This window comes from Girardinichthys multiradiatus, chromosome 3, assembly GCF_021462225.1.
Source record: "Girardinichthys multiradiatus isolate DD_20200921_A chromosome 3, DD_fGirMul_XY1, whole genome shotgun sequence".
Classification (NCBI taxonomy): Eukaryota; Metazoa; Chordata; class Actinopteri; order Cyprinodontiformes; family Goodeidae; genus Girardinichthys; species Girardinichthys multiradiatus.
Window position 1 is genome coordinate 11,717,406 of NC_061796.1, and position 20,746 is coordinate 11,738,151.

The 20,746-nt window shown below is 39.0% G+C and overlaps 1 protein-coding gene across 2 annotated transcripts in view; it reads left to right on the forward strand.

The window, feature by feature from the left end:
• Window positions 1–2,655: 2,655 nt before the first annotated feature.
• Window positions 2,656–20,746, forward strand: part of grb10b (growth factor receptor-bound protein 10b) — an 84,680-nt gene continuing 66,589 nt past the window's right edge. Inside the window, exons 1-2 of one of the 2 annotated variants that reach the window (XM_047360899.1) lie at window positions 2,656–2,871; window positions 19,517–19,629. In XM_047360899.1, the coding sequence (XP_047216855.1) occupies window positions 19,579–19,629 (51 nt within the window). In that variant the 5' untranslated portion in view covers window positions 2,656–2,871; window positions 19,517–19,578. The remainder of the gene's footprint in view (window positions 2,872–19,516; window positions 19,630–20,746) is intronic. The other variant, XM_047360900.1, reaches the window with a different exon arrangement.

Sequence of the window (20,746 nt, forward strand, 5' to 3'; positions counted from 1 at the left end):
ACTCCAGCCGATAATGGACTTTTAACTATTTAAAAACTTTCTTCTAGCCAGTTTTCCATTCAGATGATCCTATGATAGAATGGTTTGGTTAAAACATGTTTTCTTTGATTTATAACAACAGTGTGTTAACAAATACAACATAGGAGATGCCTTATTCCGAAAGACAGTATGTTAATTAGGAACTTTATTAATAGGGAAGTGTTAGGTAGGAACTGTACCTAACGGTTTCTAATTAAAAAGTTCCTAATTTACATACTGTCTTTTGGGTTATGGCATCTTCTATGTTGATTTTGATAGTATTAATAATCCTTTACCCTTTTGTCATTTTGTCACATCATAAACCACAAACATTTTGTATTATTTGGAATATCATGTGAAAGACCAATCCAAAATAGTGTGTAATTATGAAGTGAAAGAAAAATGGTGCAAAGTTTTTTTGTTTTTGTTTGTTTTTAAGTTGTAACAAATACATTTTAGAATAACAAAGTGGTGCGTAGCCGACAGGCCTACAATTACTCTGGCGGAGCTGCAGAGAGGCACTCATCATCGGTAAATTCTATATTAGCTGAGCACTCCACAATCCTGGTCCTTATGGAAAAGTGGGAAGAAAACTGCCATTGTTGAAAACAAATCCATAAAAAGTCTTGTTTGCAGTAAGCAAATATGTCAATGAAAGTATGTGTGGCAGAAACCTAACACTGCATATTGTCCTGAAGACACCATCTCCATCATTAAAGATAGTGGTGGCAGTATCAGGCTCTGGGGATACTTTTCTTCAGCAGGGACAGGAAAGCTGGTTAGAGATGATGGGAGGATGAATACTTTAGTCCGTGAGGCAGACACCCTGTCTACTTTTAAGGCTAGGCTTAAAACTTTCCTTTTTGATAAAGCTCATAGTTAGAGTGGCTTAGTTTATCCTGAGCTATCTTCCTTATTTTTTTACCTCCGTCTTCTTCCCTCCCTGTTGGTTGGAGTAAGGGGGAGTCAGGTTTAGCCTAAACTGGCTCAGTTATGGTTGAGGTGCAAACACACCCTCCATTTCTGCTACCTGTGTGACCCCTTCTCTTTTCCAATGGTTATAATCAGTCTGACAGAGGGAGGTATCCCAATCATTGTGGTTTTTAGTATAACAATGACCATCAGTGGGAGCCTTTGTGGGGTCCCTTGAGACGACATTGTTGTAAATAAGCACCATTTAACTAAATAATCTGAACTGAAACTATCTGTGTAGTTATGCTGCTATAGGCTTAGGCTGCTGGAGGACATAACGACCACTTTCACCCTCTTCGCTACATTCTCACACTACTCTCCAATTTTGCATTATTTGCTGTTATTTCAGCTTTTAACCTTGTTCTCTCTATTCTCTTCCTAGAAGCTACACCTGGCCTGACTCTGTGTCTCCCTGTGACACCTTTCTGGAGAGGGGAATCGTCTGAGCTTCTGCTGGCAACAACTTAATGCTCACCCTCTACCGATGATCCACATAGCCCTGTCTTTTAGTGTTTAACCCTTTCTCTCTCCTAGACATGGCAATTGACTGAGCTTTTACTGTAACTAATTATATGTGCTCTTTTTCAGACTCTAACCTTGATAACTGGCTCAGAGTTTATCTGTTCTTTCTTTCTAGGTGAAACGACTAAAGGAGCTACATCCATTAACATTTACTTTTCCTTCCCATAGAAAGTACTCCTGGATCAGTGCTTCTTTGTTCTTTTTGTGTCGCTGCTCTGTTCTCTCAAACCCCCAGTCGGTCGTGGCAGATGGCCGCTCACACTGAGCCTGGTTCTGCTGGAGGTTTCTTCCTGTTAAAAGGGAGTTTTTCCTCTCCACTGTCGCTACATGCATGCTCAGTATGAGGGATTGCTGCAAAGTCAACGCCAGTGACTGTCCACTGTCTACATGCTCATCCAGGAGGAGGGAATGCTGCAAGTCACTGACTGGATGCAATCTGCTGGGTTTCCTGAGATAGAAAAACTTTTTATCCAATTTGAATAAAAAGCTGAATTTGACTGCACTGTTCAATGGTTAGGATTAATTGGAATGTATGTACCTGACTGTTGTAAAGTGCCTTGAGACAACATGTGTTGTGAATTGGCGCTATATAAATAAAACTGAATTGAATTGAATACAGGGGCTAATTACAGGTGCAATCCTCCTGTAAGAAAACCTGTTAGAGGTTGTAAAAAAAATACATTGAAAATGTGTGTGGTTGTATTGTGAGAAAACATTAAAAGGTTAAAGGGGAATGGATGCTTTTGCAACGCACTGTATGATACCGGTTATATGTTATGTTTTATAAGCTTTATAGCAGTTTTAAATATACCATTGCAAAAGACATAACAGCTAGAATAATCTGTTAAATTATAATTGAAGAGGTGTTACGAAGGAAAAGGGTGAAACAAAAACAAGAAATAACCTCAGCCTAATTGTTGTTGATAATCATTTTAGTAAAGGCATTAATTACATTATATACATAAAGGAATAAAAAACCTAATAGAAAAAAACAAAAAAACCTCTTCTCCCTGCAAGACCTGAACGCCTCATTAATGAACCATTTTTGTGTGGGCGCGGTCTGTGCATAAGTGGGAGGAGTTGTTTGCGCTCCCGTCTGTTTGGGTGCGTGTGTTCTCCTCCCTCGGCTGCACGAGATGAGCTGCCCCGCAGTCTTTGCTACCACTGTTTTCTCTCCTTCCTCCTCCTACATTCTCCTCCTCCTCGTCCACCTCCTCCCGCTGCCTATGTCTATCTGTCCAGTCTGGGAATGTTGACCAACGTGGCCTGATCGAGCGCTGTAGAGTGTCCCCTTCATTATCACCCGGCCTGGACGTTTTTGTCCCACGAGGATAGGAGCCGTCCTGATCTGGCTTTAAGGTAAACGCGTGTTACCAGAGAAACACTTGTGTTAATATGTTTCGTGCTTGTTTATGTGTGTGTGGAGGCAGGCCGACGAGAGCAGTGTGTTAGTACAGAGTTAAAAGTTTAATGTGCATGTGCTGCTGTGATGACACATGCTGTTTGGGAACGCATGTGCGCACTTTTGCGTAACCGCTCAGTGAGAGCCCGCTCCCTCTCTGACATCAGCCGACGAGCGGTCATTGAACTTTTAACCAAGTTTATTCATCGCAGTGGACTGTTGCATTCCCACCAGTGGGAGACACTTCAGCCTGTTCCGGTGTCTCGTTCATGCGGTTAAGCTGCTGAATCTCATGCGCTTTCCACAGACCTTCCACGAACCCGACTCTGATCCCGGTGCGCCTATGAGAGCAGAGCTTTATCCCAGTTGCTAGCCTTGTTTACAGCTCAGTACACAGTAACCCATCCTGCTGGACTGTAGGGATGGCCAGGCTGCGCCCCAAGCCCCTCCGCCCACCCTGTAAGGCTGGGGGAGTTTCACCAGTCTCACCTTATCGCTTTTTTTTCTTTGGACAACATTTGCTTTGGGATTGGGGAGGGGGATAGAGGCGTTTTCCCAGTAGTTTCAGTGCAGTGGTTCCCAAAGTCGGCTCCGGGGATCCCCAATTGAATAAGGTGCTGTTGAAGTAAAGGAGTTTTGGAAATAACTCTTAGTAGAAGGGGATGATGAGACTAATCGTCCTGGGTCCATGGACAATTTTTGTTTGTATTTTCTGTGGGGGTGTTTTCTGCATATCTTGGAGTTGGCCTCAAATGGCATAAATCTGGCCAGGTTATGTAATCTGGGCTGAATTTACATTTTTCATGATTCTTTTTCTTCTTACAAATCTTACAAATTTCCTTTAAACTAAATCAAACAGTCTGTTCCCCATTCGCATTTTGCTGCATTCAATTCAATGCCAAATGCAGTTTTTAAATACATTTTGAAAGTTTTTATTTATATTTCTTGTTGTTCCTATTCATTCAAAACCTCATCTATCTTTTCCATGCACTCCCATCCTCCCCCAATGAATCAACCTTCCATCAATAAATATCAAACACTGGCACCTTTTTGTTTCTAAAAAAAAACAACCAAACACAAAAAAACTAATGAGACTTCAATCTCCAAATCCAGGGAGTGAGTGCTTTAAACCTCTAAAAATTCCTGAATATTGGCTCTGTATTGCAAGGACTGAAGTATGGCCTCACAATATCAGGTAAATATGTAATTGCAATACTATTGTTGTAAATTACAATGATAATTTTGACAATGGCTATTTGCTGACTCTTTCTTCTATTTAACTCTATACTGAATTAAACATTATCAAGCATGAAAAGAAATTGGGGAAAAATGTATTAAATGATACTTTTATACTGACATTCTTTATATTTTGACATTTTTTGCACAAAAATAAGTTTTGATCAGAATAAGTGTTACAATGACTATTACTATTTTTCTGTGAGGCAGCCATGTTGGATTTTCTGGTCAAGGATTGTGAGAGGCTCTTGACTTTTCCACTTAAAAGATTTATTTTTATTTTTCCAGTTACAAACATGGATATTTCAACATCCGTGTAAAAACATTACACACAAATGAACTGATCCATTAACTAATCAACCACTGCCAAGGGATAACTATGTTTTGTTTTCTTTTTCATGACATAACACAATAAATAAAAAAAGTCAAAATTGGAAAATGTATTTTGTCAAGTACATTTCCATAAACATTTGAGAACCATTGCTTTATACTATTTAGTAACAGTGTAGTACTTAGCACATGCAAGGATTATGATTACCGATTAATTAATATTCATCAAGAATTATAATTTAAAATCATAATTTGAATTTTTTTTATTTCTTAACCAAAAATCATTACTTACGAATAGAAATCAGAGATATCCTCTGGTGTTGTGATTATGGGCTCAAAGCTCTTTAATAATTACAAATTATTAACTAAAACCACAAACTGTCACTGTTTATTCAACCACTTCACCGAAGGTGGGGGAACTTCGACCTTATTTTGACAGATAAATCACTCTTGCACGAAATAAACACAAACGCTTCTCTTAATTATATATATGAAGATTTATTGAAGCCGAATAATCCTGATATACCATTATTCTGGTCCAAAAACCTTCACCTAACTAACAAGCACTATTCTACACAAATGGAATAAAAATGACTACCTAACAATAATAATAAAAGGAAAATATATATGCGCATTTAGTGTCTATGAAGATCAAACCAGCAGTTTTATGGTGAAAATGTGTAATTTGGGTTAAATAGAAAGAAATCCTCCTGTCGTGTTGATGTCTCGATGGCAGCGATCAGCTAATAAAACGGTGGGGCCACGCCCCTTTAGCCACAACCAGCTGAACGCCCCAAATCTTGACAAAGGGTCATAAACTCTGAGGCGGGTACTCAGTGGAAAATCTCCAGCAATAAAACTGGAACAAAGAGTGGTCGGGTGAGGCCCAGACCGCAGTTGCCTTGAATGAAAAACTTTTTAAAAGTCCAACTTCTAACTCCTGGCTGATTTAGGATCAGCCGGACAAAACATTAACCACGCACAATTCAGCAGCGCTTGCGCACTAAATCAAAACACAGCTCAGCATAAAACACTTCAATCAGTATAGCATGCAACAAGTTGATACCTGAGATAAACTACTGATGATCCTACATCACCTTAACTGCCTCATCCAGCCCAGACCTCTAAATGCACCTATCCGGTTTACCATGAAAATAATGAAATTACTTTGAAGTTGATTTCTTCTCTCCACCGGTTGAGAATGGATCAGGTCTGAAGAAAAGGAGGGGAGGGGGATCACGCGTCCGTGATCGAATTAAGGAGAAAAAAAAACGGGTAACTTCTCATCCGTCCAGGAGGGGAAAAGATGACGAACCGTTCAGTTGACTGAATCAACAAGGAGGGAAACTCATCTCCTTGGACATAGAACCTCTGTGGGTTTCACCTAAGCCGAATGTGGCCCGGTCTTCGATCAGCAAATAAATCCTCTGATCTTCTCATATCAGACACATTTCCAGCTTTCAAGCTCTTCCGGGAATGGCCTTGTGGAGCAAAAGTTCGCCTGGCGAGCTTTGTTTCTCCAGATATGCGCCTCCTATGCGCTGTCCTGTGACAGGCGGGAAATGGCCCCGAAACTTCATCTCCTCTGGGTTTTACACTCTTGGTGACGTCAGAGCTGTGACGTGTGTTGAGCTGCGTGTGTCAAAATGTGCGACCAAAATGGATGGCCCCAACACACTACATCACTGAAACTACATCACCATATCAAGCTTTAACATGCACACTGTCCTTACATTTGGTCTGTTTTAAAGGCTTGTTGCATCAAATCTTTTCACAGCATTAGTGCAGTTATTGGTCTGTGATACAGTAAACCAAGAATCTGTGTTTAGTGAGAAATGAAGCCAGAAGAGGGAGGGAAAAGATGTCTGTCTTGCCATTTAGTCTTTGCTTTATTGGTTATGTGTGCTATTTGGCAGGTGTTGCTGACCTGTGTTTTAAATACTAATCAGGATTTTTACTATGGATTAAAAGAAAAATCAAAACTAAGAATAAACCCGTAGTAATGAACAAATTTGAGGTAAATCATCAAATAAAAACTACATTCAACATGATGCATTTGAATCAGATTCATGACTGTTGGACTGATTAACATCTAACATACAAAAGTTCACTGTGTAGGATGTTGGAACACCTAGTAGCAGAAACTGCTACCTGATAAACTGATAGCAGCAACAAAATAAACACCCCCACCCCAAACCCATGCAGTACCAAAGTAACACAGCAGGACACAATAGTAAATAAGATAAAAGGACAACTAGTGGAATCCTTGCATTCTAGTTGTTAGTTTTAAATAGTGGCAGAAAAGTTTATTGTTTTACTATTTGGAACCCCTGTTGTGAGGACCTTGCAGATCACCCTTTTGCCAACAGCAGCACTTGGATATTTGTAAAATGTTATAAAGTTGGAGCCAATAGAACAAGGAATCAATACCATTTCTCTTTGCACAATCTCTCGATCGATCCATTCAGCTCACCATACAAGTTTTCTAGAGGATTTGGGGCTGGGGACTGTGAAGGCTAAGGAAAAGGTTTGATTTTGTTTCCAGTTAATTAATTCTGTTTTGGTTTTTAAATGTTTATTTGAATCATTATACAGCTAAAAGAAACCTTATGACAGCCCACTTTCAATATTCTGGCAGAGGCCAACAAAGTTTCAGCTTAAATGCATCTGTATTTTAATGATGCCATGCCCTCTGAAGTGGTTTCCAGGGAATCACAGATCTTCCACCATAAGCACCACATTCTTCTTAGGATTGTACCTGCCATAAGGACCACCAATGAAAATTAACTAGTGGCTAAATCTGGTACAGTTGATATCTTCTGTTGGGTTATTATTGTACATTATTCTGAATGAATAAATTCTAATCTAGTCTTCAATAGCTTTTTATTTTTAAACCTAGTGCAGCGCAGCTGGTAACTACTAGATGTTAGAAAAGTATTAGTTTGAAACTCATGAGCCAGTGCTTCATATGTTGTGGGGTTATTTTGTTTATGTTTTTTGCTTAATAGCAACCATTTAGGCTAATCATTAGAGTAAGGATGTTTCTTTAATGTTGGTACATATTAGTGACTGTTATGAGTTCCTTCAGAAATAACTTTGTTCATTTATCTTCAAAGTCTATTTAAGTTTTGACACTGTTTGAAAGTCTGAGCATCAATGCATGAAAGGACAACAAAAGTTTGAAATTATTTGATCAAAATTTCAATAGATAATGAAATACTGTTTTTTTTTACTAGTCATGCCCTGAGATATACTGGCGACCTGTCCAGGATGCAAATAACTATGACTAACTACGCTGATTTATGTGCTAACTTTTTGAAAGCTCCAATTTTAAGGTAATGAAAGCATTCTAATTACAGCTACAAGCAGCGTTGGATGGCCCTCACATCTTGGCGCTGCTCTAGCCTGTGCAGCGACTGCCTCGGAATATTCACTATTTCGTTTGCAGTACTTGACGGTAGTCATTAGGTTGGTGTCATTGTGTGCTATTCTTCACAACTGAGAAAAATAACCGTTTATACATGTTTTTTTTTTTTTTGCAAATAGATGGGTCTAAATCATCCTTAACAGAACGTAATTGAGGGTAGGCCAAGTGTAGTCACAACTCTTCTTAGAGAGATATAAAACATTCCTTGTAATCCACTGATATACAGGGGTTGGACAATGAAACTGAAACACCTGGTTTTAGACACAATAATTTATTAGTGTGGTGTAGGGCCTTGTTTGCGGCCAATACTGCATCAATTCGTCTTGGGAATGACATATACAAGTCCTGCACAGTGGTCAGAGGGATTTTAAGCCATCCTTCTTGCAGGATAGTGGCCAGGTCACTACGTGATACTGGTGCAGGAAAACGTTACCTGACTCGCCTAGATCTGGTGACTGTGCAGGCCATGGGAGATGTTCAACTTCACTTTCATGTTCATCAAACCAATCTTTCACCAGTCTTGCTGTGTGTATTGCTGCATTGTCATTCTGATACACGGCACCGCCTTCAGGATACAATGTTTGAACCATTGGATGCACATGGTCCTCAAGAATGGTTTGGTAGTCCTTGGCAGTGACGCGCCCATCTAGCACAAGTATTGGGCCAAGGAAATGCCATGATATGGCAGCCCAAACCATCACTGATCCACCCCCATGCTTCACTCTGGGCATGCAACAGTCTGGGTGGTACGCTTCTTTGGGGCTTCTCCACACCGTAACTCTCCCGGATGTGGGAAAACAGTAAAGGTGGACTCATCAGAGAACAATACATGTTTCACATTGTCCACAGCCCAAGATTTGCGCTCCTTGCACCATTGAAACCAACGTTTGGCGTTGGCATGAGTGACCAAATGTTTGGCTATAGCAGCCTGGCCGTGTATATTGACCCTGTGGAGCTCCCGACGGACAGTTCTGGTGGAAACAGGAGAGTTGAGGTGCACATTTAATTCTGCAGTGATTTGGGCAGCCGTGGTTTTATGTTTTTTGGATACAATCCGAGTTAGCACCCGAACATTCCTTTCAGACAGCTTCCTCTTGCATCCACAGTTAATCCTGTTGGATGTGGTTTGTCCTTCTTGGTGGTATGCTGACATTACCCTGGATACCGTGGCTCTTGATACATCACAAAGACTTGCTGTCTTGGTCACAGATGCGCCAGCAAGACGTGCACCAACAATTTGTCCTCTTTTGAGCTCTGGTATGTCACCCATAATGTTGTGTGCATTTCAATATTTTGAGCAAAACTGTGCTCTTACCCTGCTAATTGAACCTTCACACTCTGCTCTTACTGGTGCAATGTGCAATCAATGAAGACTGGCTACCAGGCTGGTCCAATTTAGCCATGAAACCTCCCACATTAAAATGAGTGTTTCAATTTCATTGTCCAACACCTGTACATATAGGACACATGCATGGGCATCTGGATGTGTAGTTGAATAGCTACACAGAGTCAAAAACTTGATGTGGCTATTTTCTCTAGGAGATAATTATATGTTTTATTCAATTGAAATTGGGATTTGGGGTCATAATTACTGTGAACATGGCAACCAACCGATGGAGCTGTGATTTTACTATTCTGCTATTTCAAGTCCATGCTAAATAAGCACAGGCATGATGGGGCATGAACTCTGCAAGATTGTCGGCTGCCAGAAGGCTGATGTGTGCGCCAATTGCAAGTAATTATACAATAACTTTTACTGAGCCTGCCTTTGTTTCAGACAGTCAGACCCTTGATTTTTGATTTAAACACTGTATCTTAGTTTGCTTGCTTGTAAGTACAAATCCATAAGTATCCAAACATTTAAAAGCTTTTCTTAGTTTCTACTTGGGCCACATGAGCTTCTGGTCATTCTGTAAGCAGCATTCTATCAGGTCTTGCATCAGCCAGCAGTCATTCAGCACTGGTTAGTTTGGGCTTTTACGCTGTTAATACTCCCTCACTGATTTCATGACACCATTAACCCAATCCTACTGAGGGACCACAGCACAGTTCATGTAACTGCATCTGGCTGGGTTCAAATGTGAAGCAATGACACACTTGGTACCAGAATGCTTAGCTTGGCTGTCAGTGTTGGCAAAAATAATCCAGGCATGTTTGGAAATGTTCTGTTACCTTTTGAAAGTGTTGCATAAGCAAGCTTAATTTAGCACAAGTTAATATTTCATAAGGTGTTGCAGCCCAAGTACGTTTCTGTTTGTGTGCTTGGCATCTCAGTGTAACTATTAAACGATCATGATTAGAGATAAACTGTTTCTAAAAGATTAAATCTTTGCCAGAATAAAAACTTTGTGGTGCACCCCACCGCCTCCTCCCCTTCCACCCAGTAAATACGGACCTGTACAAACCCGATTCTCACCACTTTACCACTTTTGACCTAAGGTGATGCAATGCTTGCTTGTCTAAGTAGAGTGGATTAAGTTTCTCAATGTCTGGTTTTGGTCCAAATGTGGCAGAGAGCCTGAGTGAGAGTTAAGAATGTTGCCTTTATTCGGTGAGTAACTGAACACCTTAGGGACCACAGCCTCAGGTGGGTAGTGGTAATGCAATATGGATGCAAGGTGATGACAAAATGATCCTTCAAGTATGTATACTGCTGAACCCAACAATCCTTTGTTTATTTTTACTCAATTATTCATCTGTCTACCCCCTGGCTTGATGTATTCTCACTTTTTATTCCTCTTTTTTAGTGTCTCGGCTTATGAAAGATGCTAAGTGAAAACATATTCATCTATTGCTCATTGGGTTTGGTACTGTGAGATATATATTTTTTTATGTTAAATTTAAGGTTCACCAGTCCTAACTTAGCACCCGATTTCTGATCTCCATTTTTTTTAAGCTTAGACTTGCCAATATTAGTTTTAGCCAATTCCAATTTCTCTTTCAGAACTACGTTATAAGAAGAGAGCACATCTCTCTCATATTTATTCTATCCTTCCTGTCCTGAGCGGTCGAATAATAATTTGGATTTAAACAAAACAATGCATTATGAAATTCACATTTTAAACTGTCTTAAGCATCTTATATTGGTTAATTAGTGTGACTACAATTACTACTAAAACAGCAGTCTCTGTGCATTTCTTTGAGAATGTAGTTGCTTACTTTTGCTCTGGCTTTAGCATATTGCTTGAAATTAGCACAGTTAGCATTGCTAAGATTACAAAAAAGCACTCTATCAGTGTATATTCTTGAGAGTAAAATCCTTACCTTAACTTTGAGATTTTTAAGAAGCTTTCCAACATTTCTAAATTCAGCATGTCTCATGACAGTCGGAGGTTAAAGCTTAAAAGGATAAAACAGAACCACTTCCATGTACTCTATTGTTATCTGCTGAAAGCCTTGCTCTCTCTCACTCTCGCGGCTGAAATGATCTGTCTCGACATGTCATAGAAAATAGTTTTCTTTTACATAACTTCTTACATGTCTGTGCTTTCTCTGACTTTATTTTTAAACACCTCACTCATACAGAAAATAGCTAACGTTTTCATGCAGTTACAACCTCCAGGCTGCAGAGTATTGCTGTGAGAATCACTTGGTAGTGCATATTTATGGTGAGTTCATTGATCAGACTACTTATGTTTCAGTATCTCACTGGGCAGTCATTGTGAGGTCAGATCATGCTGAAAATAAAAAAATTGTAACAGCCCAACTTTTTTATCTTAAACTATGGTCCTCGTTCTTGGTTTTCACACCTTTAACATATTTGACAATATACAGAATGTGTGTATTTTTATACTTATTCTATGAGAAAAAGGCTCTTGGGGCCTTAATGAGCTACACTTTGGTACATATAAATTAGACTTAAACTAAGTTCTTGCTAATATGTTTGCATTCCTGAGATTGATTAATTCAAAAATATTCGCTTCCTCACTTGTCTTGTAACAGGACACTTAGATTAAGGGCATGTTTTATTGAGGTAAACCAAGGTCAACTTTATTTGGGTTTAACGGGTTTTTTGGTGTAGATTTCGAAGCCATGACACTTGCACAGATGCAGTTATGGCTTTATTCCCTTTTTTTAACAATTTGGGAGGGTACTGCTTCATTCAGTTACAGTCATGGTGTCATTGCCCCGGAAGGACCAATACAGCAGCCAACTTTGCAAGCGTAGCTGCTCCCAAGGCTCATTGATTCATCTGTGCTATTGCATAATTCACGGCTCTCCCAGACATCCTCATCTAATTAAGCACTGTCCACATTTCCAAAAAGGTTTTTCTCCTAAAGTGGTGCTATTCAGCCTCCCACGGCATGACATCAGGCCCTCTCTTATAGCCCCACTTTACGCTGCTGCTCCCAAATATTGAAAGCTGCCAATTAATGAGTAATCAACATGTGCAACAAGCACATCCAGTGAAGAGTGACTACCCTCTAATCTGTCGATTGAAACAGAACACCAGGATGCTTTGTTAAAATTTATCCTTCCTTCACCGAGTATTGCATTACTGAAGAAATGGCTGTCAGTTCCGCAACTTGTTAAACATTTAATTTATTGTGGGTAAATAAAATGTTCACTCAATAAATAATAAATAAAAAAATTTTTATAAAAAAATGTGAATAAAATTTAGCAGTACTAATGCAAAGGTGTTGTAGGGATCTAAAGTAGCTGTGGAATACAGTAGACCAGTGGATGGAGCTCTTTGCCCATAACTCCCTCCATTGTCATGTTTAAAACATGCTTTTTTAAATTTTTTTGATTACTAATAATTGGACCCCCTCCCCAACGTCTCTTGTAGTTAGGTTACAGTCAGGACTTTGATTTTACACCGTGCTCCACAACACACATACACTGAACTGGAGCTGCGCTGCTTTTTCAATGAAAATGCTGTTTATGTTGAGTGTGTACAAGAAGGGGGGAATCGTGTGACCAGGGTGGTGTGGGAGTCCGGGGTTCTGCTCGGGTGAATATATTCAGGGCAGGGAGGTGGCTGGTGTATTGCAATGAGAGCCAGCATGTGGGAGCTACGTTTGGTGGGTGTGGTAGTGAGAGAGGTCGTTACCCTCATCTGATCTGTTCAGACTTTTCAGGACACTCGTTCTTATTTTCATGTTTGAATAAATGGGGCAGTAATAAATTATAAACTTCCTCCTGGTCGCCTTTGTAAAATTAAACCAAATAAATAAATAACAAAATATAAATACTTCCTTATTTCTAACAATATTTTTTATGTAAAATGCTGATTATTATTATTATTAATATTACTAACTGTCAAACTGTCTCGTATCTTGCCACATCTTGCCATATCTATGTGGTCTGAAAGTGAAGTAATGATATGCACTTTGTATTTCTTTTGTTATCCCCCATTTTGTATAGTGTGTCTGCATTGGGATTATATATTACGTTTTGTCTGATGTCCACAGCTCAGTTTTTTTAACCCATATTTAAGGATTGCCTGACTATTTGGGACTTAAAGCTTAAAATCCTATAAATTCCCTAAACTGTTCATAAAATTATTGGCTAAATTAATCAGAATGTAGTTAGGGCTGGTGTGAGTTTAACAGTTCAGCAGTTTGGGTGAGTTGATCTTCCTCAGTGCAGACAGAGTATCTGCACAGCACACCACAGTTGCATAGCATTAAGGTAAAGTTTGCAGCTGTGGATTATATATGTGCCATCTGTGGCCTTTCAGGTCATTCCATGGACTTATTCAAAACATACTTTGCAGCTTGGCTTAGATGGGCATTGTATGTTATATATGGTACATTCATTAACTGGAAACAGATCAGATTTTTGATTGTTCAATGCAAGCTGACAAGTGGCTATTTCCAGTCATCTCCCAGTGTATAAGCTTCCTACACCTGAAACATGTCCATTTAGATTGTAGGGCAGGCTGGTATCGTTATCAGGGTCGTTAAAACGTTGATTAATTTATAGCTGGAGACACATTTCTGCTAGTGCACTGCGTCTCCAGCTAAAAAGCCATCTGCTTAATTAAGATACATTAAAATAACCCACTTTTAAACAGTGTGGGCTTCTATTTTGCAAGTAGTGCAACTGTTAGTGATTAGTGGCAGATAAATACATTTGTTCTTCTTTCTGGTTAGCATGATCATGCCTCAGGCAGATCCTTCTCTACACCCTGTCGGTACAGCACTGTGTTTTTCAAAGCCTTTGACATTTTTAGTATAAGATAAGAGCTGTCAAGTTTGTTCCAGCTGTATTGTGTCTCGAGGGATGCTCCAGGGCTGCAGCAAGACTCCATAGATCACACTTGTCCTGTCTGCCTCATTATCTTAGGCTAAATTAAACAAAGGAAAATATGAATCAGTTACCCTCTGGTTGAGAATATGCAACTTTCCAAATGTATAACAAACTAACTTGACATGAATGTCTTTAATAGTTCTAAAAAACCCAGAAACTGACAGCTACTACACTCTACCACAATACCATCAAAAAGTTTTAAAGGTTAATCTTAATCCCTGCATCAACAGTTTCATATTACATCATCACTTGCATTTTCCTGACTGTTTTACTCTGAAGATTCCCAGAAATGTTTGAAATCTGATGCCTAATTATACAGTGAAAGTGCTTGGGAAGTTATTCTGAATCCTACCAGAGTTGGTGGAATTGACAACTGCAACGGTGAGTTAACATCACACAGGAGCTTTTGTGTGTGAGATAGAAAACACAGTACCATGTAGGCTTCAAGCTTAGCTAGACCAAGAGATAAAACTCTTACTTTAATCTCTTTAAACAAAGTCAGGGCACCACCTGACCCTCAAGGGCAATAAAAGTCACCTTTTGACCCTGTGAAAACCTGAAAGGAGGCTCCTTTCTATCGATGTGAGTCTGCCTTAGGTGTCCCCACACACATTCAAATAATCTGCTATTGTTAACTTTCTCAAAGCCATCATGTTTGCAGTGCTTGGTCAGGCCATAAACCATTGAATGAGCCTGGTGTTTGTTGTGTTCATATGTGTTTCCACTCCATAGCCTACATCAGAAAAATCTGCTCTCTGTGTTCCAAAGATGACGGAGCAAAGCTAAACAGCTTCACATTAGGCTGTTTCCATTCCAATCATATGATGCCTCTAAAACCCAGAGGTGCAGCTGATAAAATCAAAGACTGTAGACCAACGGCACGTGTTGGGAGTTGAGTTTAGTCAGGGACTTTGAAACTGATAATGTAAAAAGAGCCTTGAAAGTCAGTCAGTTATTTTCTACTGCTTATTCCATAGTGGGTCGTGGGGGAGCTGGTGCCTATCTCCAGCAGTCTATGGGTGAGAGGCGGGGTACACCCTGGACAGGTTGCCAGTCCATCACAGGGTGCCTTGAAAGTCCAAATGCAAAAACTGAAAATCTTTTAACCTGACAAACAATTATACAACCGCTTAATATTCCTGTCAACCTGAAATACAGTGTATTTCTTCCACAACATATGACTGGATGAACCTGGAATGCTTGCATTATTGCTGAGCAACAGATACATAGAAGACTTTCTCCAGCTGTTGTGTTACAGGAACAGTTATTAAGTTTCTCCAGTTTGAAAAACCTTTTTAAATCTTTCTTACTCTAAGAAAACATGTATTAAGAGCTAAGACAATCCATATTACACCTAAACTATACTTGTATTGAAATTGATGTTTATTCGTCCTATAAATATTTTTTCAAAACATCAGATCAATAAGAGGGAAGCTTTAGAACAGCTTACTATCAGCATACTTGTTTTTATACAGGACAGATTTATGATTCATGTCTATCGTTGCATTTGAAGTCCCCCCTCTTACATTATCCCCTACGCAAGGTTGACCAAACATTACTTTAATTAATCCAAATGCTGTAACCTCCTGGCTCAGTAGAGTCACTGCACCCCAAAGTCTCCCATTTCTTCTATGACAGTAATTGAGCTGTCAGGGCCATGGATGCTTAGATCTCAAAGCACTGTTCAAGTGGAAATTATTGAATCAAAGACCTCAGAGAGAGTCTAATCCCAGACAGGAATGGCTTTGATTGTGTCAGTGGAGCAATTAAGCTTAGGTGAGTGTATGTTGGATCAGTTGCTGAGGCTTGTGTGAGAACTTTTAAACTCCACCTGCAGTTACAGGGATGTTTGAGCCCTTTCCCATAATTCCCGAATTCACAAGGGCTACACCCTTAGGTTAAAAAAAATTATTTTTAAGGGACTACATCTTGTAAACATACAATCGTTCTGCCCCTGCTTCTTACTCCAGACAATCTGTTGTATAATTCTACCCTAGATAGACGGTGACCAAATTTGTGGAGCCTAATGAGAGCCTGGTTGGAAGGCATGGGCTTTTGTTGTTTTTGTTGTGAGCTGTTTGCCTGTAAATAATGTACAAATGACACTTTGTCTTTGCATGCCAGTCTCTCAGGCCACACACATAGAACGCTCATCCATGTACACATTTTACAGTCCTTCCAGGAATACTGCTATAACCTTTCTTTAGAATGGATTCAAGATCATTATGTGCAAACTAATGTTTGGCAGTATAAAATGAATTTAAATTATTCCAAAAATTTAGAAAAGAAGTACTGAAATGGGTTCCAAAATGGGGTTGGGTTGGTGGCTCACTTATAAATTGTTCTCGGGTTAGTGTTGGTAAATGGAAGGGGGACAAGAGCAAAGGATTTCCAGATTCACATTGACATATTGGATTGTTTCCGCTGCTTTGATAAAGGTGTTCTGAAAATACAGCCAGGACTATTGTATTTTTTTGTCCTAACTTAAAGTTGCCGACTACAGGACATTACTGAAATAATGGGACTGCCAATAAAGGAAATGTCAGCTTCCTCTGAAGTGTGAGGTGCTGGACACACACCCATTCATTGGGGACTCAGGTGGATTTGCAATTCCTCCACTGGATCTCCTCAAGTAGAGCCAGTTGAGTTGGTTGAGTTGGAAACTTTAATGAGCGCTTTTTATACTTTTTTTTTCATCCACAAACAGAAAAAGTAAATTGATGGATGTGTTCAGGCAAGTCCAAGGTGCCCTAAGATCCTTTTGGAACCAGTTTAGTTCAGAGGCATCAAAACGTATGAGAAAATTATCCCCAGCTGAAGTCCAGTAATCACTCTGTCTCCGAGCAATTCAGCAAGATCGTCTTCAATTTCATGCCAGCTGATGTGTTTCCTTTTTATTCTTGTTTTTAATATAGATTACCAACATAAATTGCCAGAGTCTTTCAATGGAACTATGATTCTGACTGCCTGGTGGGAATATCTCAAAATGAATAGGTCGAAGACCGTATCCTCTTTATATGCGGCGCCTGCTCCTAAGGTTCTTGAACTGGATTTGTTTTAGATGCCAAACAAGGAATTGGAATTCCAATTTTTTGGTAAAATTTCGGGAAATATATATTATACATCATACAGACTGTACTGACCGTTATTTGAAGGCTCTGCATTTAATACAAAATAATCCAATCCACATATGTCTACCCATTGTAGATTTTACTCTGATTTAAGTTTGTCCAGATGACAGAAAAAGCTTTGAAATGTCCCTTTACCTCACTGCTAAATTGGAGGCCAGCTTCAGCTAAATTGTTTTTTAATTTTTTTTTGTGAAAACAAAAACAAATATTAAGTGAAACTTGTTGAATGTTTTTTGCTCAAATGTCAAAAATATCATTAAAACCAATTTTTGATAGATATAGATATTATATAGATATAAATATATTTTAAAAATTAGAAATTTTAAGAACCATGCATTCTGACTCATTTTTCAACCATAGTTAACATTTCTCTAGATCCTTTGTATTAATAAAAATAAAGTAGTTTTAAATCCCATGCCCGTAGTCATTTCTTCTCTCTGGTCGAAGATCACATATCTCATGACGTATGACTGATTTACTGTGTCAAAAGTAAATACTTCATAAATTGTCATATCAGATACAAATAACCTGAATAAATAGAACAAGCAGTTTTCAAATGAGGATTTCATTTTATAAAGGGAAAAAGCTATCCAAACCATCCTGGTTCTATCTCAAAATATAATTCTCCATTAATTGTTAAATTATTCTATAATTCTTTTTTAGGAGGAATTTAGTTCCTCATGCCACACCCAGGTCTGATCACTGCCTGAATCAAAACCATACTTACAGTATATAGAAACTGTCTGGCAACAATAAGTAGGTTAAAATATTTCAAAAAGCAACAGTTTGTGTCCCGATCTAAAAAAATAAAAATAAAGAACAGATGAGAAACTAGGTCACTGACATCTATCAGTATGGAAGGGGTTACAAAGGGGATTTGCAAGGATCCTTAGTGACTGGAAACTTTTCATATCTGCTAAAACTACAGAGGTTTTCTCTACTTACCAAGTATCCACCTATGAGAATGATCAGACTGTTTGTAACAGTTGTTTTATTTCTACTTCTGTGGCAGTAAATCTTCTACACCATTTGAATCACTATTAACCTAAAACCTGGAACTACCTGCACAGTCAAGACTGGTCATGACTAATAATCACTTTTACTTGCTTTTATTTTCTGTGACTGTTCTTATTTATTCTCAATGAGTAGGTCAACTTGCGTTCCAAGTAAAATCACAAGGACATTTTCTTACTGTGACTGACTCCACCAGCAACAACACATCTGTATGTTGTGAATTGTGTCCACTCCTCTTAATGTAAACCCAACTGTGCTTACAGTTACAATTTTCCAAACATTGCAAATTCACATTCATATACAATTATTTTGCAGTTAATCAAAGCTAACACTTGTCCTTTGCAGGACATTGTGTATGGGCAGAAATGCAAACATTCAGTATATAAACACTGCAAGACCACACGGGCAACCCAGTAGCAACCGCTAACACAAACATGAGATAATATTAGCTGCCTCTGAAACAGCAGCTCATGTTTTTAAATGTGGACCTGGGGTCATGAACTGCTGTATAAAAGCCCATCACAGTTATGAGCCTGGGCCACTTGGCTCTAAATATTCCCAGGGGTCTAATTTCAGATCTGGAAATATGCCGGCAGGGTATTTTTGGTTGACTGTTTACAGGTGCTTGTTTAGTAGCCGGAGCAGTTCCTGGAGGTTAGTAAGCTTCTTACTTTAAGACGTTCAAATAAAGTTTCACTGTTGAATTTGGGGTTATTTTGACCAAAGATGGCCAGGACAAATGGCGTCCTAAAACAGTCGGCCATATTTGGGTTTTGTTTGCTGTTGCACCTATTGTAAAAATAGTCACGTCAGCAGATTGTTTAATTGTTCATGTTAAATTGAAATATGATAAAGCATTTTGGGAATGTTTTGTTTTTTATTCTTTAGACTCTGAAATGAACTCTTGTACAATAATCGATCCTGAGCTTAATTGGTATGAGATTGTTAAGCATGATTACCTTCATTTTAAATACCGCACTTTTTAAAACCTTATTTTGACCTGGGTAACCAGCCCATCCCTAACAGCTGCATAGCAGGTTGAGCCTGTTCCATTTAAAGTTTGTTCTGTACTAGAACTTTCATCTCAGAACTTAGAATTCACCCTCAGTTTGTTTTTTAAGTCATCCACCTCTCTTCCGACTTTCTAGCATCCCATTTCTACTTTTCCAATTTTCCACTAATATCTCTTTCTCTTCTCTATTTTCTCAGGTTCTTCTCTGTACACTGTTTTGTCCAGCCTTAAAAGTAACTGTAGAGAGGTCTCAGAAATCATGGCTGTGGCCGGATGTCCGGATTACTTCCTGCATCATCCAAATTATCAGGTAAATACCAATTTCCTGTGCATTATTTCTAATGCTCATGAACAAATTCATTGGTTCTACTAGTGGTTGTTTTGTTGAACTACGGAGAGATTTTGGTAACAATTATAAATGGTGTTGTGATCATGAATATGAATATATTATAAGATGTTAAGGACTGCACGGTGGCGCAGTTGATAGCACTGTTGCCTTGCAGCAAGAAGGTCCTGGGTTCGATTCCCGGCCGGGGGTCTTTTTGCATGGAGTTTGCATGTTCTCCCTGTGCATGCGTGGGTTTGCACCGGGTACTCTGGTTTCCTCCCACAGTCCAAAGACATGCCTGTTAGGTTAATTGGTCTCTCCAAATTGACCTTAGGTGTATGAATGAGTGTGTGCTTGGTTGTTTGTGTGTTGCCCTGCGATGGACTGGCGACCTGTCCAGGGTGTACCCTGCCTCTCGCCCAGAGACTGCTGGAGATAAGCACCAGCTTCCCTGCGACCCACTATGGAATAAGCGGTAGAAAATGACTGACTGACTTTAATATTTTATTAAATAATAATGTTAAGGGTTGTCCTGTGAATACCGGCCCTAAAGGCGGTGGTATTAGGACAATATTGAAAAGGGTGAGCCAAGGTCTGACATTATTGAACAGCAAAGCTCTGCACGCATATGGAATAAATTCACACAATTTCTTAAAATACAAAAATTTATTAACAAAAATAATTCAACTCAAAGTCAAACATATTTCAATCAACAAACTCTTTACTTTGGTAAAACAACCCAACTAAACTACCAAGCAAAACAAAAGAAAAAGGAAGACTAATGTGCTATGTACAATATATCAAGTGAATCAAAGATGGTTGAAAAGCGTGATGCAACATTACCATGCAGTGTTATTTATGTTTGAGAATCAAGGATTATCTTGAGGAGTTTGGAAATGAGGTTAAGTTAGTCTTGGAACTAACTGAGGTAATCATTGGTACCTTCAAGTGACCAATTCAAAACTGCATCAGACAAAATTTGTTTCAGTAAAATATAATATTTTAAAGATGACTGACTCTTAATAGTGTTTAGTTAGCTGGCTTTGTCTAATACAATAATATTTAAGGAAATATTTTTTTGAATGAGGACCAACAACCT